Source organism: Cucumis melo, chromosome 1, assembly GCF_025177605.1.
Source record: "Cucumis melo cultivar AY chromosome 1, USDA_Cmelo_AY_1.0, whole genome shotgun sequence".
In the NCBI taxonomy this organism is placed as follows: domain Eukaryota; kingdom Viridiplantae; phylum Streptophyta; class Magnoliopsida; order Cucurbitales; family Cucurbitaceae; genus Cucumis; species Cucumis melo.
In genome coordinates, this window is record NC_066857.1 from 37,145,730 (window position 1) to 37,173,617 (window position 27,888).

A 27,888-nucleotide genomic window follows, 5' to 3' on the forward strand; every position below is an offset into this window, starting at 1 on the left:
CATCAACCCTTACAACCTCAAACAATTCTTTCAATACATCCAATCACAACCTTGAACATTCATCTCTCTGTATTAGAAAATAAACCTTTTGTACTTTGCATGGATATTATGGATAGTGATCACTAAATTCAAAGTTTATTGTTCTCATACAACTATAGTTTTTCATTACTTGTGTAAAGGATGCTTACACCAATATGGTGTCGAGCCTATCAAACTTTGGTACCTAAGTCTAAGTTAGCACATTGAGTAACTAGTTCATTTAAGTGCATCGTTGTTTCAAACATTCGTGATTGTTGTGTGCCAATTGATGGATTTGAAGCAGTAACTTTTTCTTCTTGAAATGAACATTTTCCTATATCGCTTCCCGTATTAATTTCTGGTCGTAGCTTTTTCCATAAATTTTTCAGTTTTGCCTTGAAAACCCATTATTAACACATATCGAAGATTATTCCTTGACACATAGTTATATGAGTTCATATAATATAAATCACATCCTTGCTTAGGACATATAACGAACTTATTAAATAGTAAACATTCACATGATTAGTGACATTTTTAATCACACACTTATTATCATCTCGAATACAATGAAAATTTATTTCATCAATCATTTATCTTACTTTTTAGTAATAAAAAAAATACACTCACATGGAAATATCCTTTATAATAATATACACGAAAATCTTAATTTTCTAATAACATAAAAAAATTGATCATACTTGCTATAATTTAAACTATTAAGTTTTCTTCCATAAACAACAAATAAATAAAAAGATGGAATCTAAAATCGAGAATATAACATTATATAGTTTATATCTTTAAAGTGAAGGCATCATATAATTTGATTGAAAGCAATAGAAAAGAATAGAATATATCACACATACAATAATTGTATCATTATATATTCCATTTTAACTTAAGCTCAAAGTCATTCAAATTTTTTTCTCTCTCTCCCCAAAATCAATATTCTTGAACTTTAGATGTTATTTTATCGATTAACAGTTAAATATTTCTTATTCAAAATTCAAATTTTATAATTGTGTTCGAGTAAGACATTCAAATTGAAATTTTTCATTAATATTTTGTTTTTGTTTATTTATAAAAAGAAAAAAAAAACAGATTTTATAAAGAAGTGAAAGGCAGCAAGTTGGAAAAGTACAGTATATGGGGAAGAGGATCTGACAATCACCAATTCTTTCGATCTCAAACCACTACTTGAATATTGCTTGTGTGTGTCATCATCTTATTTAGGTAAATCATTTTAATTATTACAAAAAATATCATTCCCAATAAATAAATTTATTTGAAAGTTCTAAACTTTTCTACTTTCAATTGCCCTTTTCCTATAACTCAATTAAATCATTCTCAATATACATCAAATTATAACACGTGTTATTTTCTCAACTTCTTTTTTAATAGCATAAATAAAGCTCAATCAATATAAAAAAGAAAAAAAAAATCCTCGATCAAGAAATTTGTGATTTTAATTTTTCAACTCAACCTCAACGTTCGGTTGAATTTAAAAGGAAAAAAAAAACCGAGATCATCTATTTTTCATATATATGTATACGTAGTTTTTGTTCTTTCTATTTTTCTCTCTATAAATGATACAATATTAAATTTTACCTAACCAATCGTATTTATGCAAGTTACTTAGTTAAATATATTGATTTTAAATATATTTTACGTATTTATCTATAAGAATAAAATTTTGTTTTTATAATTTAAACAGAGATCTATTGTGAAAACATAGGAGATTTAAGGGTAATAGTTTTGTAAATATGATATTTTAAACAAAATTAAACCACGTGTTCTTTAACCTAAGTTTGAAAGTAAAAAGATTTTGAACTTTTATTAATGTTTGATTATTTATATAAAACATGTATCCAGAAATTTTAAAAAAAAAAAAAAAGAACTATAAAAGAAAAACAAATTTTCTGACATGGATTTGCACCTTATGCATATGATGAGGAGGAATCCCTAAAGTTGGGACCCAAAAAGCCTATTTCAATACAAATAAAAACTTTGATTTTATTTATTTATTTATTTCAATTTTCTATCCTTTTTTTAAAAGATGCCTTTTTATTTATTATTTTATTTTTTTCCAATATTAGGAAGCCAAAGTTAGAGAATCCAAGATGTAACCAAAACCCAACTTATAACATTTTACATGTGAACTCTAAGTCAAGATTGATTGGAATTTCGAATCATTCAAAAAGAAAAAAGAAAAAAAAAGTCTACTTTGACTTTTTTTTTTATTTATTTCTTTCCATTTTTATTTTTATTTTTGTCAAAACTTTTTCATTTATTTATTATCATTATTATTATTTTAATTTTACTCCTTCTTTCTCTTCATTTCCCCCTTCCTCAATTATTGCTTGATATGTTATGGTCTTCTGTCTTTTTCATTTTGACAGGTATATATATATATATATATTTTTAAAATTATTTAAATTAATGGGTTTTATTAGAGTCACACTCACCTACCAAAAGAGTTGCTCACCCTCACTCACCTGATTTTTATGAATTTATTGCCTTTACTCTCTCTTTATTTAAAAATAATAATAATTATTATTATTATTGTTTTGCTTTTGCATTTATAATAAATACCAACCTTTCTACAAGCTGTCAGAACAAAAATGTCCAACTTCCTTATTCAAGAGGGTTGAAAAAGAAGTCTCACAATGGTCTAAAAGGTTGTTTGGAAGTTCTTAAATTATTTATATATATATACACACACACATACATACATATATATGTATGTATATATTAAACAATGTATTTTCTAAAATTATATATATTTATTTTGAACAATTTCTTAAAAGTAAAAAGTGGATTATTGTGTCCAACTATTAGCATGATAAATGTAATGAAGTTGAACAATAGTAAAATTAAGGTTAAGATATCATTTTTTTTTCCTCGTGTATACTTTTCGATTTGTTTACTTTATTGTATTTTTAATTGTTCGATTTTAGTATTATAATTTTAATGAATATTAAACTTAGTATACGTTATTATTTATTAGCGAACTTTTATTATAAATTTTTAAAACATATTTGAGTGTTGTATTCTCTTGCATTGGTATTATGATTATGGTTTTAAGGAGTTTTGAAAGAAAGAAAACTATTATATACGACAAAGTAATAAAAAAAGTTTGACATTTTGTTGTATTTTTTAACATTTTAGTTCATTTTATTATATTTGAAAATTTTTATTCGAATAAAATTAATTTTAAAATGTGAAATTTAAAATTTATTAAGAATGTTAAAATTTAAATTGAAAAAAATGTAAAAAGCGTGTGTTTTCAAATATTATAGACTAAACCAAAATATTTACAAATGTAACTAAATTTCAAAATCTATTAATGATAAATGTCGATAAACACATTAATAGATTATGAAATTTGCTATGTTTGTTGTTATTTTTGTCGATTTTACAAATTGAAATACTCTAAAATTATATTTGAAACGTTTATGGTTAGGATTCGTTGGAATTGAGTTTTTATCCTTTTTTGTTATTCCATAAAGTTGCACTTTACATGTTGTCAAGTGTTGCCAAGTAGGGTAATATGAAAGTTTTGGGATTCTTTATCACACAATAAATTAATTAAAATAATTTTACTCAACATGGGAAGAGTAGTTTAATTTTAGATATTACAATTCTTAAATTAAAAAAAAAAAGAGAGAGAGAGAGAGAGAGAAATTTTAAAAAATCAAAAACTTGTGGCAAAATATTTACATTTAATAAAAAAAAAATATAAAGGGTAAGAAATTTAATCTTTTAGTAATTTTGTTTTATTGATGTAAATAATTTGTTAATTTTTTTTCATTTTTGAACAGAATTTAAAAAATAATGTATATAAATAAATAAAATCGTTAAAAGTTATCCAATTCCAATAGAAACTTTAGCTCACAAATCACAAGATGTTAAATTTGTTTCAAATAACATCTTTAATTACTTTAGATAAATTGTCAAATTCACTTTTTTTTTTTTTGCCAAATTTAAATAAAGTTCCATGAACAAGGTTAATTAATTGTATGGTTGCTCCAATTAGAATAAAAACCATTTAGTAAGACTTACAACATCTAATTTATTTATAATTAGATATTTAAATATTTATAAATATTAATATGCATTTTTTAAAATAGAAAAATAAAATTATTTATCCCTTTAGAAAAAAAAAACCAAACACTTAAATTTTTTTTATAAAGGATAAACAGTTTTTCATTTTTTAAATATTTATTTTTTACAATTTCTCTAATCCACTGAAATTTAAATTTATCTATATGAATAGATATATATTCTTTAAATAATCAATACAAACCAATAAATTTGAGTACATAACAATTTTAAGTCAACAATACAAAATTATCATTAGTACAATTTATTTCGAGAGTTCTCTATACTCGGTTTTGCTAAACTCGTTTTTAGGTGTATTTTTACGTGTTATTTGTAGCTTTACGCATATAAAATATATACAAGAATCTTAAACTTGTAAAAGATGGCATCTTATTCTTTCGTGTAGGAGTGAAAACTTTCAAATAAAATTTGATTCATACACTTGCAAATAATTGGATGCCAATTCAAATTAAAACCATTAGAATTATATGTGTATCGTTTGATTAAGTCTAAAGTTTTCGCACGATAACATGGCAATTTTCAATAAAATAATTAATCTAAAATCCCTAAATTGACATATAATTAATCCAATATCATTACAACATTATTAGTTATAAAATGGTTAATTTGTTGTTCATATGTTGATTTCAATTTTATCATAGAAATCAGAATGTCACGTCGTTTAACAATAACATAAACTTGTTTATTTCTAAGGAAAAAAAAAAAGAAAGAAAAGAACAGATAGAAAAAGAAGATAAAAAGATTAGTTCAGACTTCGTTTTCTCAAAGAACGTGATTTACGATGAGAAAACAGAGAACCATGAGATGAAAAAGGCGACGTGTTAAGGGAAGGGAGCGAGTACGGAAGTGGACCTCTAACGTGCGAGTAGGATATAGTTCCGAGTGGGATCTTGAGGAAATGATTTGTTGTTTCTACCCATCACAGACAGGACACGTGGCCTCATTGTCGGCCGAAGAAGAAAGACAAAAATTAGTTGCGGTTTGCACATTTTTTCACGTTGTGGAAATTAAAAAGTCCACGTATTGGCCACATCAACTGCCAGCTGTCTCCAGCCACGTCTACGATCTGGCCACGTTTGAACTTGTCAATCTCTCATTTCAACCTTCACATTCCCCTCACCGTTTGATTAAGATCGTACGGTTAGCGTTTCACCTCCCACGTTCATTTTGGTTTGATTAAATTATTACCTAAGTCACTTTCTTTATGTCAATCCACTAATATTATTTTAACGTTTGACATAAATTAATAATAACATTAGAAAATTTGAGAATAAATAATAAAATAGATTTCTCTAGAATTAATTGAAGTGGTCTTTGGGTTTGATAAAATTCAATTTCTTGGCCAGCTTTGCTTCCTTTTATTAATTCCCAAAATTTTGATTAAGCATCATGTTTGATGGTTGTACAAGCAAAGAATTTCATCCAAACAAAAAAATCATTTTCATTGGAAATTTTTTGATTGCCATCATCATTTAACGTTACAAATATAATATAGATGTGACGAACGATTAAAACATTTCAACTCGACTAAAAATTTCAATTAATTGAATTATACGTATTTAGTTTAATTGAGTTTAAATAAATCTTTATTCTTCTTTCTATACAAATTAGCAATATGAGACAAAAGACGACATGTATAAGAATATTTTTTTAAAGATAGTTGCAAATATAACAATTATATTCAAAATAATTAAGTATATAGCAACATTTAAAAAAATTTCAAATATAGCAAAATTTGTCAAAATCTATAAATGATATAGGAGTTTATCACTAATAGACCACGTAGCAAATATTGGTCGATCACTAATAAACCATAAGAGTCTATCATCGATAGAAGTCTACTACTTATAGACTTAACTATATTTGCAAATTTTCAAAAGTATTTCTACGTACCTAATAATCATTCTAAATATTATAATTATCATATTTTTTTAAGTACATCTATAAATATGGAAGGATCAAATATCTTTGATGTATACACAGAGATGCAATACTAATTATTGGTGAGTTAAATTCACATTGACAAGAGAAATGATACTTAACTGTTTAAGCATGTTCGGGAGGTCCAATTCTGGATCGAGGATGACTTTAGACTCTGTTTGTAATCTCTAAATCCCTTTTACACTTCATTTTTGTTGTCTTTTTTACTATACTCTCTTCCCCACATCTTCTAACATCTCATTTCAACATCGATTTTAAAATTTCAATGTAATCGTGATTGTTAATAATCCTGATCTTCAGTCTTCCAAACAGACTATTCGTACGCAAAAGGTTTAATAGCAATAAATTTGAGAACATAGTAGGTATAATATCATAGTGATGTCAGTTATACCTTGCATTATAGTAGTAAATTGTATGTAGAGATAATAGATTAGACCATCATTAATTCATTAAGTTGCGTGCTCCATGTATGGAATAATAAATTATGAGTTGGCATAATTATGATTGTGAACTTAGCTTATAGACCAGATGTTGAATATATCTTTATAAAAATGTTCAAATTATGATCATTGAATAAGTATAGAATTGCCAAATGATACATTATTATAATAATTATAAAAAGTATAGAATTAAGGGAAGATGAATTGTATAAGAGTGTAGCAAGACTATGTTATAAAAATATAACATGCTTAAAATGTGTGAAATAAAACAAAGGGGTGAAAAAACATGTAAACCGAAGATTTTAAATCTAATGTTAGAAATGTATCAATCAGGTAAATTCAGTAATTATAAAGAAATTCGATTCACTTTAGTAACGAAATGAATAAAACACTAATTTGTAACTTTATAGATGATAACATATGATTTTTTTTATCGTTGTTCAAAAGTTATTCAAAATAGTCGAATATCTTGTCAATTTATTCTATATTTCTTTTTATCTACGTCAAAGTTAATAAAATATTGAGATTTAGAAGAAGAAGAAAAAAAAAAAAGAAAGAAAGAAGGAAATTTCTACTATAGGTTAGAAATGGTCATGGAGCTTTAATATTAGCTAATAAGAAGACTCCAAGCAAGCAAAGCAAAATGGGTAACGGAAGGCACATAGGCATATTCGCTTTTCATCTTTCAAAGAGTGTTTTTAATATGTTCTTTTATTCCTTTTCTTTTTAATTGTTAATCACATAACAATAAAGTTACTGAAAATATTTAAAAATATATAAAAAGTAATTATCTATTGAAGTCTGTTACAAATAAATTTTAATATTTTATTATAATTTGTATATAGTTTGGTTCATTAATTCTGTTTTAAGTTTTTATTTAAGAAAATTATGCATAAAGATCTTAACTATCTATCAATTTCTTGTTATGATGGAATATTTATTGTTGTCTATAAATTATTATATACAAATTATTCTACAATAATTTAATTTATGAGAACTAAACTTTTTTTTTAAATAATTTTGAGAGAGTTGTTCTATTTGACAAAATATTTACATTTATATAAATAATGTCAATTTTTTTTAGTTTTTAAAATAAGGGAGTTATTTATATTAAAAAAATAAAAAGAAAAGAAGGGAGTTTAGTTTAATTTTTTTTTGGAAGTGAATTATGAGGACATTCCTCCACGCAATGGTAAAAAAAAATATAAATAATTAGCCATATATGAAAAAGACAAAATACCACAGCAAAGGGGAGCAATAAAAAAATAAAACTAAAAAGAAGAAGGGAAAGAAAAGAAAAGAAAAGAAAAACTTGCTTCAAAACGTGAACCCAAAATCATCTTTTAGTGTAGTGGTAAATTGGCCTTATTGCAAAGCGACAAATTAGGACGAGTTAAAATTGTTTGACTCAGTACGAGCTTGCTCAGTGACTCGGTGAAAACTCAGTAATTGAGTTACCCACCAATGGAAGTGTTTCCAGAAAGAACACAATGATTGGGCCTCCTATTATTAGCATAACGGCGAATTAATTACGATTTTACAATTTAAATTTTACTTAAAAGGAAGAAAAGTAAAAACCCTCCAAAAAAAAAATATTTATATTAATTTTTATTTTTTAAATTTGTTATATTTTATCAATTATTATTATTTCCTTAATTTGTGTGGATACAGTCTTCGAAGCTGTTTTCTGCCATTTTTCTGCTGCAGCCCTTTCTTCTTCATCCTTTCTTCTTCTCCTCTTCCTCCTCCATAGGAGTACGATCTGACTGATTCCATCTCTATTTCTTCAAAAAAGCTGCTCATCCTCGTCCTTTCAACTACCGGTTTGACTTCTCGTACTTCTTTTCTGTTGCGTCATTTCTCCTTTGGATGTTGTTGTTGTTCTCTTCTTCTTTTGGTTCTTTGATTCTTATGGCGTCTACTGTTCTTGAGCATTTTCTCTTTCGCCTTCGTCTTGCGAGGGTAGATGTGTGTCGAGTGTTTTACTGATTGAGGTTTTTGAGGATTTTTTTTTCCTGCAGCGAGGGAGTTTTTTCGGTGTTGGAATTTGAGTTTTGGGTAGTTGATATAGTTTGGTTTTTTGGTGGTGAACCCGGGCCTTGAGGCTCGGAGATCGAAAACTATGGGTGCGGAGACTGAGCAGCAAAGCTGGATTCATGATAAACCTGATCCCAATTTTCACTGCTTGCAGAAATTCAGGCTATATGAGACGCGTTCGGTAAATATCTCAGACTCCAAAATTGAAAAGCGGTTTTCTTGTTTGTTTAATCTGATTCTATACAATCTCTGTTGTTATTTCAATGAGTTTTTGAAGTTTCGAATCTACTAATCGACTTGGTTTTGATTGAGTACGATTCTGTTCCTGATTTGTTTTGTGGACTCGGGTAATTTTCATTTAATTCTTCTCATGGGTATTGCGAAATGGATCTGTTGTCTCTTTGAGCACGATTTGTGTGATTTTGGAATCTGAGGATCTGGGTAGCGGTGGAAATCGACATCTTCAGAAGACGTGCTTGTTTTCAATTTGAACTTGTGTACACATGCTCTGTGATTTTCTTGTTGTATGCTTTGGTTCTTTTTGAAAAATTAAGACATTGTTTCTCCGAATGGATTGTTTAGTATACCTTTGCTGATTTCTTTTGTTTGCTTTCTAATCTTATATTACGAAATGCCTGCCATACTCATCTGGTTTTTTTTTTTTGGGTGTAACAGAATTTTTATCTGATTGGAAGAGATAAGAACCGAACGTTTTGGAAAGTGTTAAAGATCAGCAGATTGGAACCAAGTGATCTGAACATTCTTGAAGATTCTACCACATATACGGATAATGAGTGCTTTGACCTGCTGAAGCGGATACACGAAGGAAACAAGTTAACGGGTGGGCTTAAATTTGTGACCACTTGTTATGGAATTGTTGGTATGTTATCTTGACATGTGTTCGTTTATCCTTATTTTTCGTTCTTCTTTCTTCAGAACTTTAAGGTTTCTCCCGTTACAGGTATCATCAAGTTTTTAGGACCGCATTACATGATATTGATAACAAAGCGAAGAAAGATTGGAACCATCTGCGGCCATGCAGTTTATTCAATTACAAAGAGCGAAATGATTCCAATTCCAAATTCTACTGCCCGGTCCAATTTGGCTATTTCTAAGGATGAAAACAGGTCTTTAGTCCATTTTTAATGTAAATGTAATATGTCCTTGGTTCTTAAGGAGACCTAAGGGGGTAGCTTTCAGAAATAGTGTACATATGTACTTCAATTAGATTTTTGTGGTCCTATATTATTGTGATGACATTGACAATTAAACTCTTGGAAATATTTTTTTTTTATTTGTCATTTGTTAGGAGTAGTTGAGTTCTACACCGTGGAGGTAATTTATCTGTAGTCTATTTTGTTAATACACCCTTCGGTGTAAAGTTATTGATTATATTTCTTGTACAAATGTTGCCATATTTCTCTGTTGTATGGGTTCTCTTTTCTTTCCCTTCCTTTTTTTTTTTTGGTGCAAAAGTGGATCTTATCTTTCGTATTTTAAGTCAGTAATATGAATATAGCTCAACTCTATATATACCCTTTTTTTAGAAGTTTCATATGAAAGGTAGTACCTTTTTATTACTTCCAAGTTACCAGGATGTGATGTTTGTATTACTTGTCGAATAAACACAAGGTGGTATGGTTTGAGAGGGGAAAGTTACTTTCCTTCTTTCTTTGTGGTTTAGCATTTCAATAAGCTATCCTCTTTTCCATTTTGTCTTTCATCAAATTTATTAATTTTTTCTTTTTTTTTTGTTAATTTGATGCTAATATGTTTCTTGTTGCCTCCTTCTTATTGATTTAGATACAAGAAGCTCTTACGCACAGTGGATCTTAGGAAAGACTTCTTTTTCAGCTACTCATACAATGTCATGCGTTGCCTTCAAAAGAACATTTGTGATAATAAGACAGGACATTTACTTTACGATACAATGTTTGTCTGGAATGAGTTTTTGACCCGTGGAATCCGGAACATTCTCAAGAATACCATCTGGACTGTTGCCTTAGTGTATGGTTTCTTTAAACAGGTATGCGTTTATTATTTATAGATATTGGACATTATTGGATGCTTTACATAAGTAAAACGTTTTTGCTTTCAGCAACGTGTCATGGTAAGGGGACTATTTTGTAGCTGGCAGTCATTATTGTTGCCTTAAGGAATTGAAGTGCCTTTGCTTCATATTTTAGTTCATAATGTGCTCTTCTTTTACTCTGATTGCATTTCTCGTGATTGTTACTTTTATTGCATTTTTGCATTTTGTTTTTCATATTCTTTTCCTCTCCTTGGCTCTTTGTTAAGACAATATTACATTCTGTCTCAAGCTCTTGTGTAGGTTCCATTGCATTTTAGTTCAAAATCAGATTTTCTAGACATTAAATACTTTGTGCTTTGCTTGTCCAGGTTGATCTTTCTATTTCTGGTAGAGATTTCAAGTTGACACTCATTGCTAGACGATCACGTCATTATGCTGGTACAAGGTATGTTGCATTGCATTTGCGAACGTATGCAACTAGATCAAGTTCATGGTATCATTCATATTTCAGTTCTGTTGATAATCTGCTACAATCCTTGAGTGGTGCATGTCCACCCAAGCAGGATGTATCTACTATTGTGATCACCTAGATCCCTAAAGATTAACTATCTTTTCCTTGATATTACATTGTCTTTAGGGCTTTTATTGTGTCTATATGTGATGTGAACTATACATTTTCCTGTAAGTCAGCTTATATTTTGTTGTTCCGTTATTTCGTGAAGATTTCTAAAAAGAGGTGTTAACGAGAAGGGAAGAGTAGCTAATGATGTTGAGACAGAACAGATTGTTTTCGAAAATGCTTCCGATGGACGACCGACTCAAATAAGTTCAGTGGTGCAAAATCGAGGATCGATCCCCCTATTTTGGTCCCAGGAAACCTCACGGCTGAATATTAGGCCCGATATCATATGTATGATTGTGACCCTTTTATGTTGTATTCTTTTATTGGTAAGTTCTCTGGTATGTTGCTGAAATCTCTTTTTCTTTCCAGTGTCAAAGAAGGACCAAAATTATGAAGCCACAAGACTACACTTTGAGAATCTTGTTTTGAGATATGGGAATCCTATAATTATATTGAACTTGATTAAGGTATGTCCTCGTTAACGATTTTGTTTTATGTTTCAGCACTAAGTTGCACTAGTTGTTTGTGTTCCTGTGACCTCTGTTTTTCTATCTTTACTCTTCTTTTTTCTTTCATTCCTCTTAATCAATTCTTATCATTCTATATTTAAAATCATTCGTGAAATAGACGCGCGAGAAGAAGCCACGAGAAAGTGTCCTCCGTGCTGAGTTTGCAAATGCTATAAGATTCATAAACAAAAGTTTATCTGCAGAGAACCGCCTAAGATTTCTTCACTGGGATTTGAACAAACATGCGAAAAGGTATTATAGCCATTCTGTATTTGGTAGTAGCAAGATTCTATTGAAATTGATTAATTACATGCGGTTATGATTTATTTTGTGAACTCTTTTCTGCAGCAAAGCTTCCAACGTTTTGATGCAGCTTGGAAGGGTTGCTACATACGCGTTGAACTTAACTGGAATCTTCTACTGTCAAATAGCCTCCAATTTAAGCTCGGAGGAGTTGTTAAGTTGGACCTACTTTAAGTAAGTTCTAAAGAGAGTGGTTTATTAGGTGCATGAAACTTGTTCCCTCACACTTGCCTATTTGCATGTAAAGATGGTTCTAGGTTATTACCCCATTTTGCATAATATGCTTGACCAACATTTTCTATGTTTCAATGCATCAGGAAAAATCAAGGTACCGATTCTTCCGTGGAGAATCTATCAACAGAAGAAGAAAATGAAGAAAATCCAGAAAAAGATGTTAGTAATAGGGTGTATGCTAATGGCATACTTGAAAATCATCCAGTTGCAATGTTTCAAAATGGTGTTCTAAGGACCAATTGTATAGACTGTTTAGACCGGACAAATGTCGCCCAATATGCTTATGGGCTAGTTGCTTTAGGACGTCAATTACATACTTTAGGGTTTACTGAGTCCCCAAAAATTGATCTGGACAACCCTTTGGCGGAGGATTTGATGCGGGCTTATGAAAACATGGGTGACACCCTTGCATTACAATATGGTGGTTCTGCAGCACATAATAAGGTACTTCATACAGTCTTGTATAATTTATTATTATTATTATAATGAAGAATCTTAGTCAAGCATCAATTATGTCTCTTTAACACGTTCTGTACTTGCGCTACTTAGTTAGATTTGAGCATTTTTAGTCAACTTGAAATCCTGATTTAGATAGGAGAAGAGAAGAAAAAAAGTCGCTTATACTGGTAAAAGTAGGTTTGATAAAAACAAAAAACTAATTTATGGTGTATTGATTTAGCTTCTCAAGTATTTAATTTTGAAAACAAGCCATTCTGGAAAAAATTGAATCTCATTCAAAGTTTGTTGCAAACAGTTTTTATCAAACTGGTTTTATTGAAAACGAATTTTTTAAAAACACTTTTTTCTCTCGTCAATTACAATTAATAAGTTGTTCACCCCCTCATGTAGAGTTAAATACTTGTGGTGCTATGGATCATTACACCCCACATTTCAATAATATTTTTTTGGTTGTGTATACCCTGGTCCTATTCTTTCCATCTCGTGTATGACCTGCCACTATGAGTTGGTCCATTATCCTTATATATTTTTTAATTCACGTCCAACAGATATTTTCCGAGAGGAGAGGCCAATGGAAAGCCGCAACACAGTCTCAGGAATTTTTCAGAACACTACAACGTTATTGCAGCAATGCATACCTAGATGCTGAGAAACAACGTGCCATTAACGTGTAAGTCAGAGATTCATATGGTTGCAAGTTTTATGAATTGTGGACTTGGAAGAAATAACGGACCATTTGACATTGTATTTCTTCAGGTTCTTAGGTTACTATCAGCCACAGCAGGGAAAACCAGCTTTGTGGGAATTGGACTCTGACCAGCATTATGATCTTGGGAAGCGCTTTCCTGATCTTATTGAAGAGAATTTCAGGTACATCTCTATGCTTTATGAATTTAATAGACATTCTGCAGAGAGCATGTCACGTGTAACATAAAATGAGAGATGTTAAATAACAGAACGCAATCTATGCAAAATTTATTATATACTTGGTTAAGGTGTTGAATGGTAATTAGAATTCTTAAATGGAATTTTTCACCCTCCTGAAGGACATCTTTTAAAAGATCACTATCAGATGGCAATATACTTGGTCAGAGTGAGTCTGATATGATGAATATACATGACGGAAGCAGCAGGCACTTTCCTCATTTGAACGAAGGAAGCAGTAAAGGCTTCTCTGAGTCTGCCCCAGAGGTCTCGACTTGCGAATCAGATATATCTCTTTGCAGGTCTGTAAAAATCACACTTTCCACGGTTTTCCTTCTTACATTGTCCAAGTTATAAGTTCTTAACATTTCAAATATACTAATTCCTTTTGTTGTGCATTGTGTAATGTATTGTTGTCTCGATTTGAATGTTATACAATCATTTTAAAGAGCTCCATATCATGGCTATTTAAATAAATTTACTGATTGTCGTTTTTCACCAATTGTCTTGGTCTTTGTCGTAGGTATACTCCCTCTGTGTGCACTAGACAACTTCATGCAAACATGCAGGATGATCAAATGCTCGAAGATGATCATCTTTGTCATGATGAACATGGGGATTCATGCAGCTGCTCTAATTTTCTGGATATGGACTGGATTTCTTCATCTGGGAATTCTTGTGAAGATGAGTTATGTGAAAGGTATTTCTTATTGCTTTTGCTTGCCTCTCCTTTCTCACAGTGGCTGTGATTTTTTGCTTCTTACTATGGTCTCACATTTGAATGCTTGATTTTCCCAAGAACAATGAATAATCTGATAAGAATAAACACACTCCTTGTTCGTTTGCTGTTTTTATTGCCATCTGAATTTCTGGTTACTTGCGCTTTGAAGGAATCTGTTTACTGATGATTGCTCATGGTTGATAGGTCTGTTGCCAGTCTCTCATCAGAAAATGTTACAAGTGAGATGAAGATCGACTTTATCTCGTCTGCAAGTGAGTCAGGATCAAGCTCAAAGGTACTGGTTTCATACTTAGTCTCACTTGTTTCGTTCCTGAAACATCAATTCTGCATTCTTTTGTAAGAGGAATGGATATCATTTTCATCCTAATTCAAACTAATGCCTTTTCTGTTCCTTTCTTGTTCTTGCAAGAAACAGATCAAGAAAAAACCATCTACTAATCGGTTTCAATTTGTTTTGTGCTTTAGGTAAAAGAACGATCTGGAACTGGAACTGACGTTAGTCGCGACGATATCGTCACTGAATACTCCGAGCATTTTGTCGACTGGGTGAGCCATGGTGGGGTGCTTTTCTGGTGAAGCTGACTCAAAGTTACTAATCAACATTGACTTCTTTCATCCATTAAATTACATCCGAAGGATGTAGTTTCTGTAGCCAAAAGTGAAAACATAACAACATCATCATCATCATCAGTCAGCTCGACGAGGCAGTAAATAAACAACGGTAAGATACACTTGCGGAAAGAGTGAGAGGGAGAGAAATGAAATGAAATAGTTGCTATTCTGCAGAAATTTTTGTTGGAGTTTAATCTTCAGGTCATCTGTGAGTAGCAGCAATTACTCTGACTTGTAGAGAGAGAGAGACCTCTTCCCCCATAAAGAGAGAGGCCAAAAGAAAAGCTAAGCTGGGAAGTAGAAGAAGAAAGAATAAAGTATGAAGCGCTAACTTATATATCTGGAGCCACACAAAATAACTCCAGGTTCTTTATTCTCATAGTTTTCATTATTGTAAATATTTCTTAGGGAATATATTTTTCCATTGGATCTCCAAATTAACAATTGCAGATAGTCTCTTCAATTCCCTATTTGTGAATTATAGACAAATATCATCATCATCATATGTGAAAAAATAAGGTATTTTTTTTTTCTCTTTAGAATGGTTCTTCTGGATTCTTATATGCAGGTTCATATGACAGCAAATTCTCCTCGAGCCCACCATTATTGGGCAAACATGATAGTTTATAAACAGAGAGAAGATCAAGGCATAATCTTTACGGGTTGTTCTGGTGATTGGTGTTGGAAGTTATCATATACTTTACTATTATTATTATTATTTTTTAATTTCTTTTCATTACTTCTCTCGGTGAGATTTTATACTGCATGCCTACACTATAAATGCATTTTCTGTTTCATTTTCATATACTTATCGTTATTTTTATTTCGGTGGAAAAAAAGTAAATTCTTTTGAATAACGAAATTTCTGAAAATATTTGCAAAAATATGGCGAAGTAGACACGGATGAAAGTCTAGATCTATCATGATCTAAAGACAGCTATATTTTGTAAATATTTTGGTTTATTTTGTTCTATTTGAAAATAATAAAAAAAATACAACTTTTATAACAATTACAAGTGAAGGTCGTTCTAATGTCATCAAGTCAAACTCACATTCTCTAAATTTAGGCCGTTTGGATGAATTAAAATTGCAAAACAATTATTGTTTCAGCTAAACTTTTTAATTTTGATAATTGAATAAGATTTTCAATTTTAAGATCCAAGAATTATTTGGTACCTTTATAGGATTTAGGAATAATTTCGAGAGATCTTTGAGCAAAGGATTTCAGTAAAAATAGTTATAAATTTCAATTGTTTGGATCTTTTAAAATAAAATTGAGTTTTGGAATAAGTTGGTAAAAAATTATTGATTTGTATGGTATCAACCTAAATATTAATAATTATATTGATTTAAATCTTCAATCTATATTTGTTTTTAATTTTATTATTTTTACAAATATTTATTAGATTTTAGATGAAAATTCTATATAAAAATATGTTCTAGACACTATTTTGATTTATAATAGTATATTTTCGGTGCAAACTACTTAATAATCATAATTACTTGAATAGATAAAAGAGAGACCAATCATTCAGTGAAATATAATTATCTTCCATCAAATAAATTAGGATTAAATGTGAATAAAAGTATACGATGATAGGGTCATTGGAGTTAAATGTGAATAAAAGTATAAGATATAGGGTCATGACCAGACCAGGACATATATAATTTAAGACAGTAAACTATGTTCAATTTGACTAAACATTTATTCTTATTGTTTTTGTTTTTCCTTCTTTAGATGAATTTTTTAAAAATATAAACACATTAGTGTAACCATCGATAGGTGGTTGAATATCATAAAATAGAGCAATAGTATCAAAATCATATATATATATATAATTAATGAGATTTTAAGTTTCAAGCATAAGTTAAATACTTAATCACAGTGGTTTCCTCTCTCAAATTAGACTATGTTGTTGTAGGTTTTAAATTTTTTTAACGACACAACTTTATAATATAATTGGTGGTCAACTTCTATAGTATATTGTTGTATTAAAGAATCTTTTAAAATTCTTTTATTCATTGATGTGTGTATATAAGAAACAAGTAACTTACTTGATTAATACGAAAGTAGGTTGACCTTCTAAGAGAAATTTTATGATAATTATGTCGATAAAAGTTTAATTTAGTAAATTAACTAAAAATATAATAGTTTTATGCTTATTAAACTAAATTAAATGATAAATTCAAAAATAAAATTAATAGGATGTCAATAGATGTATTTCGAGTACAAATATAGTTCTAATTCAAAATAGAATGTATATTAATTTAATTTTAATATTATACTAGAGATTTTCTTAATCTACAATTAAAAAACCTAAAGCTTAAAAAAAATTATTTCATATTAGTTGTCCAAAAACAATTTTTATATGAAAAAGAATAATCTTAACTAAAGGTAAATATTTTTTTCAATCTTTCTAATTTTAACAATTTTCCTTATTTTTTTTTTATAAATGGTTTGATATATGAAAATTGAACATATTAAAATTATTATTATTTTATTTGATAAGTTTTTAAATGGTTAGTTGTCCATTTAAATGATAATTCTATGCAAAATATTGATTTAGGAATAGAAAACAAAACAATTGAAAAATCTACAATTAATTTCAAAATTTTAATAAAAAAATAATATGAATTTTTTTTTTGCCACCCATTGATACTGATTGTAGTTTGAAATCAATTAGGATAACATAATCAAAATCAAAATTTGTAGGTAGAAAATGAACACAAATAAAAGAAAGACCACTCAAATTTTGGTTTTATTTTCTTTAATTTTTTTAAACATTAGAACACCAAAATTTTAAGAGATTGACCAAAAAAGCTACATTAAATAATGTAAAATTAGTTGGCCTAACCACTTAGATTTAAACAAATAAACAAACTTGAAATATTTTAAAATAAATTAAGGTATATATTATAATTAATTAATTTATTTATCATACAAACATCATAAACATAAACAACAATATTATAATTAGTTTATTTATTTATCATGCAATCATCATAAACATAAACAACCATATTATAATTAGTTTACTTATTTATCATACAAACATCATAAACATAAACAAAGAAAATAGGTTTCACATTCCCAATTATATATATTTGTAAGGTTGAAAATTTAATTTGAATGGTAAACAAAGGAATAAAAAAGGAAAGAAATAAAAAGTTTTAACTTTAAATAATTAAATATATATATATATATAATATAATATAATATGTAAACAAACAAACCCAAAACAAATCATAAAAGGAATCATAAAAGCTTAGTTCCCGCGGTTAGAATGGTGAGTATTATAACCATACGATTCTTTCCATCTTCTTCTTCGCAGATTTCTCTCTGTTTTCTCTACTCTCTCTCTTATTTTCTTTTCCTTTTCCTTTGAATTTTCGTTTTCCATTGTTTGATCTCAATCTTCGTTATTGCTCTTAATCAATCACCTCACCGTTTATCACCGTCTAGCACTCGAAATCGTTTTTTCGTCTAGAGATTACGATTTTCTCCTTTTCTCCTTTTCCTCAGAATTTTATCGTAAATGAGATCGCGTTTCGTGTCAAAAAGTTTTAGAGGTTTTGTGCATTGCCGTAATTACAGAGAAGCTACATAATAGGATTTTGGCGATTTCGACTTCTTACGTTAATCCGCGGTGTGTTCATTTGCATTGAGCTACGTAGCGTACCGGATTGTTGTCGAGAACTCGAGCAAATTGATAGGTTTAATGGAATCGTCGAACTCCAGCACGTTCGACGTTCAGAAATTCTGGCTCTACCAGACGTTTGCGGTATGATTTTATAATTTTTTTTTCCTTTAAACTGACGCGAACTTGCGCTCGTTTAATTTAATTTGTTTTGGTTGATTTGATGCGTACATTGTAATTCATCTTTAGTTTTTGTGTTTCTATGTTTTCGAATGCTACATTGTATTTTTAAAGCATGAATTGATTGGAAGAGGAATTAGGAAAATGTTTAAAACTTGTTTGCAGGACAATTATTTCCTCCTTAAACCTTAATTTGTTCTTGACGTTTCCGAAGAGTGATTAAGTTGTTATTGATCCGAGAGTGAGTTTGTATACAATTCTAACAATTTTTATCATCCGTATGCGACTTGAATGAAACAAAAATAGTTCTGGCTTCTATTTGATGCTGAAATTGAGCTCTAGGATTGGTTCTTCGCGTATTTATTTGATGAATGAAATTGAACTGTAAGGATCTTGCTGACTTTTTGTGTATTCTTAGATAGCGACTTGAGTAAAGTAAATGAATGAAAATGATGCCAAAATCACAATGATTGGTGGATTCTTTTATAGAGCTATATGTGATTACAATGTTATCAAATATATGCAAATTCGTTTGAAATTCGGTCTGTTATATTCTTCATTCAATGCTTGAAAGGCCTACAAGTATCGTTTATGTTTCTGTCTTTTCAGTTTCTTTACGTCACATTAAATGTGCACAACTTTTGAATATTAATATTTGCCTTTTGGTTCCAATATTAATTACCTTAGAAAATTACTAATACTATATAGTATTTACTACTTTACATCATTCTTTCTCACGTTATTAAATGATTTACTAGTTTATTACTCATATATTCTATAGATTTCATATCATTCTCAAATGTCTTTGTGTGTTAAGCAATGAATTGAGATGGTATGAAAAATTGTCTCGTGCTTGTGCTTAAATTGAAACGTTAGTTCATTGATAAAGTTGTTTATATGTTTTTACACTTCTGCCTGCTTTTACGGTTTCTGGCTAATGAAATTCTGTTCCAACAGCACAGCTTCTGCTTGCTTTTACTCTTCCATTTTTGTATAAGTTTCATATATACTTCCAGAGAATGAGATTTAGAAGTTTACAACGAATGTGGAAAGGAATATCTTGTTATTAATGGCGCAAGACTGTCTGTTTAATGTTGATGAAATCAAATGTAGGCTTGTGGATGGTTGAAAATTAGAACTAATAACCTGATTTCACAGTATGATTCTAATGCTGTGTGTAACTTTATTAACTACAGCGTTATTACGTAGTGGGAAGAGGGAGGAAAAGAACCTTGTGGAAGGTGTTTTCAATTGACAGAATGGAACCTTCTGATCTTAATATTTTTGAAGATCAATCTACCTATACGGCAGAAGAATGCTCTGATCTTTTGAAAAGAATACATCAGGGGAACAGGTCTATGGGTGGTCTTAAATTAATTGCAATTGGCTATGGAATAGTTGGTGAGCTTTTTATGACTATGCCTTATGAAGTTTCATTATTATTGACTATATATGGATCGTTTTTCTATGATATCAATTCATTTTTTTTATCTCTCTCTCATGTTTTTGTTAATTTAGGATTCATACAGTTCCTAGAACCATATTACATGTTGATAATAACCGAGAGAAAGAAAATAGGCACAATGCTTGGGGCAAAAGTATATGGCGTTTCTAAGAGCATGATGGTTATAATTCCAAATCCTATTGTGCGGTCCAAAAAGGCTTATTGCAATACGGAGAAAAGGTTTGCTTTTGTTTTTTTTTCTAAACTATGCTTTGATTTACGTCTCGTTGGTGGTTAGATTTCAAATTTATAATTATTTATTTTCAATTTTTAGTTATGGTTTCTATTTTTCTTAAAAACATGTTTAATTTTTAATTAAATTCTAAAAACAAAAATGAAATTTGAAGAATTATTTGAAAAAGCGTTATTTGATTTTTTTTATGTTCTGAAATCAAATTTGAGGAGCTGATGACATTATTTGTAGTTGTCCACGTGTTTTTTTAATTGCTTATTCTAAATTTACTGTTTATTGCTCATTCATTGTGATTTTAATTTTATTTTTTAAACAGATATCAGAAGCTCCTGACCTCGGTGGATCTAACCAAAGACTTCTTTTTCAGTTACTCATATAATGTTATGCGTAGCCTTCAAGATAATTTAAACAAAAATAAAACCGATCAAAGTATTTATAAATCAATGTTCGTGTGGAATGAATACTTAACTCGAGGAATTCGAAAGCAGCTCAAGAATAATATTTGGACAGTCGCGTTAGTGTACGGATTTTTCAAACAGGTATCTGTATATATTTTAATTTTTCTTCCTTCTCAAAATCTTTATGAATTACGTACGACCAATTAATTAAAAAAATTAATAACATAAATTTATAAATTATTGTTTCCTATTTTAATAGATTTTTCTTCTTAAGTTTCTTTATTTGAATTAAAAAAATAATAATGACAATCTTCAATTCATTTTCCTTAATCTCACTATTTGTAGTAATTAATTATAATTATATACACAAATATATAAATTTTGATTTCAGCTTTCAAAAATTGCAGATTAAGCTTTCCGTGTCTGACAGGGACTTTGATTTAACTCTCATAGCTCGACGTTCACGTCATTATGCTGGCACAAGGTAAGAATTTTGAAATATTATACAAATTCTATATTTGGAGTTATTAGAACACATGTGAAGTCAGATTATGAAAGTTATGTGTTGTATTTACCCTACGAAATGCAGCTTATGTTGGTAGATCTAACAGCAATATTTAGGTGTATGCTAGAAATTAGAATACCCTTTTGTCGTGTATACATACATATCTGAGCAATTTTGTCTCTTTGTGTTTTGACAATTCTAATAACTATCACAAAAAAATAATTGATTATGATTTTTTTATTTTCTTTAGATTTTTAAGACGAGGGGTAAATGAGAAAGGCAAAGTTGCAAATGATGTTGAGACTGAACAAGTTGTTAGTGAAAGTACGTTTCAAGGTCAAACTTTGCAAATAAGTTCCATCGTGCAAAATAGAGGCTCAATTCCAGTCTTCTGGTCACAGGAAACTTCATTATTGAAAATATTCAATCCAGTTGTTATATGTATGCATTCGAACCTTTTTTTTCTTAAGAAAAAGAAAGTCTTACTTGTTTAGTTTCATATATATTATCTTTAAATTTTTTCTATTGATTTCTCTGCCTCCAGTACCCAAACAAGAAGATTATAAAGCTACAAAACTTCACTTCAAGAATCTTGCGGACAGATATGGGAACCCAATAATCATCTTAGATTTAACTAAGGTATTTAGTGATACACATGATGATTGAATCGTATTGCAATTCTCCACCATAATGCCTTACTAATACACAGACCCGAGAAAAGAAGCCTAGAGAAACTCTACTCCATGCCGAGTACGTAAATGCTATAGGATGCATCAATGCGGAACGTTCAGAAGAAAATCGTCTAAAATTCCTTCAATGGGATCTAAAACAACACTCAAGAAGGTTGTCTTTACTTTCCTTTCCTTTCCATTCTCATTAACATATATTGTTTTATTATATTAATCAAAACTTAGACGAAAAGCAATAAACTTTTTGCAGAGATGCTACGACTGTGTTGTCAAAGCTACAAAGATTGACAAAATTAGCATTGGACTTAAATGGAATATTTCATTGTCAAGTGACTCGAAATTCACCATCAGAGGGTTCTGCTCGGCCCTATCTCGAGTAAGTATGATAGAACAGGTATAAATATATATGTATAATTCAGTTTCACATTGAGTCAAAAGCTAGTTGCATGATCACTGGCCTGGTCATATTATATCAATGAGAACTAAAACTATCAAAATTTCACTATAATGATCATGTGCGGTTCTTATTTAAAACAATACAAATTTCACTAGATTTTCTTTTTCTGGTGGGGTGGGGATATGCTAAATTAATCTTTAAAGATTTATAAATTTTCATTTAGGTATTAATGTTTTGTGTTGTAATTATGTTGGCTTGTTCTGTTTGATGCAGGGGGGTAAATATTAGTGAAAATAATAACAGTGGCAGCGATGATGGAAGTGGTAAATGTAATATCAAAATAAAGAGTGTTCAGAATGGAGTGTTGAGGACCAATTGCTTTGATTGCTTAGATCGAACAAATATTGCTCAGTATGCCTACGGGATTGCTGCTTTAGGACATCAGCTTCAAACTTTTGGATATTTAGAATCCCCAGATATTGATCTGGATGACACTCTTGCTAGACACGTGATGGATATTTATGAGATTATGGGAGACAAGCTTGCTCTCCAATATGGTGGTTCACCTGCTCACAATAAGGTTTTTTTTTTCTCTCTTCCTTTTACTTCTGGGTAGGATTAATTTCAATCTTAACTTTCAATCATATACTTTTTACGAGAAATTAATTAGACAAAGTTATGCTAGCTAATTCTTACAAACGTTCTCTTAAAAAAACACCATTCCAAAATAAAAATAGCTGTGGAGTTTAAACAGAAAACAAAACAAAATGAATTGATGTTATTAGTGGGAAGTAGATCAAAGTTAACGATAACTTTGACACACAATTCTTACATATGTGAACTATTTGGAATCGAAGATTTGACACCACAGCTGGATAAGTAATCTAGTTTTTTATCTTTGAAAATTAGGCTTGTAAACAATATTTTTATCATTTTGTTTTGTTTACTCAAGTTTTGTCATGTATAGAAGATAAATAGTTCGTCAATTTTTTAAAATGTAGTTTTTATTTCTAAAATTTGACAAGCAAAGAAATATAAATTTCAAAAACAGAAAACCAGAATCTAACCGGTTTTCAATAATGGTTTCAATTTATCAAATGGTCACAGCAATCTATTTCTGAATCGGTATTTCCTTGCAGATATTTTCTGAGAGAAGAGGTCAATGGAAACCAGCAATTGAGTATGTAGATATTATCAAATCTGTTCAACGATTTGTAAACAATGTGTATATGGACGAAGAGAAACAGAACGGCATTGACCTGTGAGTATTTTGGTGGGTTCACTTGTAATTGCAAAAAAAATAGTTTTGGGTTTTAATAGCGTAAGAAGGTGAAGTTGATGAGTGCTTTGTTTTGGCAGGTTTCTGGGAAACCCTCCTCCTCAGAAGCGCACATTGCTGCTGGATCGAGACAAGCATAGTAAATGGAGGTTTTTCTCTAACTAATTTTATTATAACAAAAAAGTTTTGTTTCGTTTGTCTTTTTTGTTTCAACTTAGTTACCTCCTCTCTATGGGGGTCCTTCACTATCCAGTCATGAAATAATCTGTCCTCAAGTTAATTTCAGATCTAATTGATTTTATAATAAAATTATTTTCAAAGGGTAAAAGAATAAAATTACAAATTTCAAATTTCATATCCAACGATTGTTAAAAGGAACAGTAGTGTTAGTCTACAAATATGATATTGTTAATTAGTATGTATCACCGATAATTCAAACAAAGATGTACATTTGAACTTTGGGATTGGAATGATTTTTAAGGGAAATAGAAAAAAATTGGTCTTTATTTAATACGATTAAAGAAATCATGTTTATAACTATATCGTGTATTGCAGGTCTTTAATGAAAAGGTCACTTTCAGATAGCAATATTTTCGTAGGAAATGAAATTCCTACAGCCCAACAGGATAATGAACTCCTGCACGTAGAATTATTGCCGGAAGTTTCAACCTATTGCAGGTATGAATCTTTCCAAACATCTCAATTAATATTCACACCACCCTCCCCATACATAATTGCTTGTTGATTTCAAGGTTTTATAACACTTTTCTTTTCCTATTTTTCTAAAAGAAATTTTTAGTTTTATTGAGAATTTTAAGAATCATTTTCAAATATTGCAAAATAAACTATAGTATTTACAAAATATAACAAAATTTTAGATTTTATCAATGATATAAAGATGAACCAATAGAAATTGATAAAATATGTTAGTATCTATCATTCATAGAAAGTATATCCTATTGATAAAAATTCTATAAATGATGTACAGTGATAAACACTTTGAACAAAAACTAGAATACGGACCTAATGGTCATTTACCACATGAGCTAAGTTATAACTTAAAAAGAAAAAAAAAGCAAATTACACTTGTAAATTTGTTATAAAGCATATCATCGGTTAAAAAACAAAATTGGGAAAAAATAATATTTTTTAAAAAAATAAATTATATAAAGCTACTAATCATAGGTATGAGAAAATAATCTTTCGATGAGTAATAACTAGATGCATCAATGCAATACTAGGCTAGTATATTCCCCATCTCTCCACCACCGCAGAATAAAACTTAAATATAAATGTTTTGTTTAGAATATAAAAAATTTCAATGTATAACGATTTTTAAATGAATTTTATTGTTTGTTAGAGTAGAAAAAAGAAGGATTTTAAAATTAAAAAAGTTGAGGGTCAAAAGGGTTGGATTTCGCATGATTCAAAATTAAATTAATTATCATTTTCTAATTTGTAATTAAACGATAAAAACTTATATTAGTAAATACTTTGAACTTTTTTTTTTCTTTTCAATTATCATCTAAGCCTGAAATTTTAGATACATTTAAAAATTTTATCTACGAGGTAGAAATTTGGAGAGCATATGAAGTCGATGAATTGAAATGCATCCAAAAATATATCTTAGTTTATTTTAGACATGTGGTAAAATAGAATATAGTCAAGAACAAATATATTAAATATAAAAGATCTCAGAATCTGTTGTATTAGCAAAACTAATAATTGAAGGGAAAAAAATTGAGCAGGTACATAAGCCCAGAATTTCCAGAGGTAGTTTCGAGCTCTGAATCAATCGACTCTAGTGACGAAGATATAGAAATGAGGTAATTTTTAATACTTTGTCTCTTGTAATCTCCATATACAATTCGAAATTGCATATATATTAAATAATAACTCATTGAAACTACAGAACGACCTCGAGATTTCTTACAGCAGATTGGTATTCTGAATCGCTTTATTCTTGTGAAGAAGACCTCTATAACAAGTAAGTCACTTTTTTTTTTTAAGTCCAATTCCTAAAGCCTTATTAAATATAACCCTTTAACTTTATTTATTTATTCATTCATTTTTAAAATTAAGATTATAAATATTGGTCAAACTCTAAGTTTTGAGAATTAAAACATTTCTTTAAGAAAAATGAAAATGATAGTAATAAATTGAGAGAAAACGTTAAACACAAATGTGAAATAATACTACGACAAACATAATTTCTAAAACAAAAATATAATAGCAAAATCATTATTCAAGACAGCCTAAGCTTTTAGGTTTGTGTTTGTTAAGTACAAAACTTTTTTAAAACAACAAATAGGTTCTCAAGGTCCCTTTTGGCTTTTACAATCATTCTTGTTTTTTATTTTTCAAAATTGACCTAATTTTCTTGTAATTTTTAAGAACAGTTCTTATCATTCCTAAGTAAAAAATTTGAATTTTTAGTTAAATTTCGAAATCAAAAACAAAAGTTTTAAAACAAATTTTCTTGTTTTCAAATTTTAGTTTTAGACTTTTTTTGTTTTTGTTTTTTAAAGTTAAGTTTACCTCCATTTTTAATTTCTTCCTTTGTTATCTATGTTCCGTCAATGATTTAAGTCAAACCAAAATTTGAAATTTATAAAAATGAACTTTCAAAAGGTTATTTTTGTGTTTAAAATTCCACTAAAAATTTAATGAAAATACAAAAAATGTAAATCGTTAACCATAGAGAAAATAGACATAACTTTACAATACAAAAAGAAAAAAACAAACAAAATATTTGCTAAATAAAGACCATATAGTTACCAAATAAGCCCATGTGATTTCTAATGAGGGTCGAATTTTCAATTTTGTTTGTAGGCTATTTGAAATTGGCTCAAAATTAAAATTTTAAAGACTTATTAGTCATTAAAATAATTGAAAATTGTTATTGCTTTTTCACAATTTCGTAATCATCTTTTTTGAAATGAAAAACCATACTTTTAGAACGGCAAAATTTTGGTTTTTAATTTTTTGCTAGCCTATCATATTCTCAAAAACAGTATTTTTAATTTAAAGCGTATTTCTATTTATAAAATTTGGGGAGAGAATTTCTCTATTACTAAAAGAAATATTATGATCATGATAAGAAGTCAAGAAAAACAAACTACATTTCCAAAAGATGTCTTTTCAAATATTAAAAAAAAAAAAAAACCATAAGATATTTACACAAGTGATAAAAGTCCAAAAATGATTTACCCAAATTTTTCCATCTTAATTTTCAAATTTCTAGTTTTGCAAAATTAAAAAACAAACTACATTTCCAAAAGAAAACAAACAAACAAACAAATGTAATTAACTTTTTTCCCCCCTACTATAATCATCCAAGATGTGTGACACTTTAATATTGAGGATAGAGTGTTTTTATGTTTATTTTGGTGGGGTTTGATGGGCAGAATTATGAACTTTTCGGAAGAGAATGGAGAGGATAGTAGCTATCCTATGTTCGATTTTGGAAGATGGATCACGAGGGGAGGCACTTTTTACATTTGAATATAAGTATTTAACCACTCTTTAAGTCTTAACCCTATAAAGTTGTTGTTTATCTTTCCCAAGGCTTTAATTGTAAATACAGTTGTATAGATCGGGGGAAAGCTGCTAACAAAGTTAACAGCTAGGGGAGAGATCCATATATTTCCTAACCCTTTTTTTTTTCTTTTTTCTTTCATAATTATATTCTAATCATCTTTTTTTGGTTTGTTCCAACATACTATCATAAAGTTCATACAATTTTATTTAATAAAAATCATGATTATTACACAAATTGTATAATTTTTTTTAAAGAAATTGATCAAAATCTTAAATTAACAAATTAGATATCACAATTCAAAAAGAAAATTGTTTTAAATGGTAAAATTATTGAAAAAAGTTTACGAATATCTATTTAGGTCTGAATATATAATGGTCTGTTAAGTATACGAAAGGAAACTTTTATTTTTCCTTTTATTATTTCTGTAAATAAGTTCACTCATTTTCAACTTTCAATTTTTTTTAAAAAAAATCAATTTTTGTCATTTAAATTCTTCTAAAATAACCAAAGATATCTAATATCTATAATTATTGTATACTATACCGCACCAGAAACAATCACATACAATT

The 27,888-nt window shown here is 29.1% G+C and overlaps 2 protein-coding genes across 4 annotated transcripts; both read left to right on the forward strand.

Annotated features, from left to right (window-relative positions):
• The first annotated feature begins 8,171 nt into the window (after positions 1–8,171).
• On the forward strand, positions 8,172–15,798 carry LOC103500656 (phosphoinositide phosphatase SAC2). Of its 3 annotated transcripts, XR_007824709.1 has the most exons (18): positions 8,173–8,344; positions 8,543–8,739; positions 9,234–9,438; positions 9,520–9,685; positions 10,362–10,584; positions 10,959–11,035; positions 11,313–11,500; positions 11,582–11,679; positions 11,840–11,973; positions 12,070–12,198; positions 12,342–12,702; positions 13,266–13,387; positions 13,474–13,587; positions 13,764–13,943; positions 14,165–14,341; positions 14,567–14,657; positions 14,849–15,360; positions 15,564–15,798. XR_007824709.1 is itself a non-coding variant. In XM_051091516.1 (17 exons), the coding sequence occupies exons 2-17, from the start codon at positions 8,644–8,646 to the stop codon at positions 14,957–14,959; spliced, it is 2,457 nt and encodes an 818-aa protein (XP_050947473.1). In that variant the 5' UTR covers positions 8,172–8,344; positions 8,543–8,643; the 3' UTR covers positions 14,960–15,528. The 3 variants fall into 3 exon arrangements, 2 of the variants coding, with proteins under 2 accessions (XP_050947473.1, XP_008462255.1); XM_051091516.1 differs by lacking the exon at positions 15,564–15,798 and having other exon boundaries at positions 8,172–8,344; positions 13,779–13,943; positions 14,849–15,528; XM_008464033.3 differs by lacking the exon at positions 15,564–15,798 and having other exon boundaries at positions 14,849–15,528.
• A 2,584-nt stretch (positions 15,799–18,382) lies between these two features.
• LOC103500659 (phosphoinositide phosphatase SAC2) lies at positions 18,383–27,499 on the forward strand. The gene is made up of 16 exons (XM_008464035.3): positions 18,383–18,777; positions 20,010–20,214; positions 20,332–20,497; positions 20,827–21,049; positions 21,316–21,392; positions 21,664–21,854; positions 21,958–22,052; positions 22,123–22,256; positions 22,353–22,478; positions 22,773–23,079; positions 23,639–23,760; positions 23,859–23,927; positions 24,334–24,456; positions 25,527–25,604; positions 25,691–25,765; positions 27,186–27,499. The coding sequence occupies exons 1-16, from the start codon at positions 18,715–18,717 to the stop codon at positions 27,280–27,282; spliced, it is 2,151 nt and encodes a 716-aa protein (XP_008462257.2). The 5' UTR covers positions 18,383–18,714; the 3' UTR covers positions 27,283–27,499.
• The last annotated feature ends 389 nt before the right edge of the window (positions 27,500–27,888 follow it).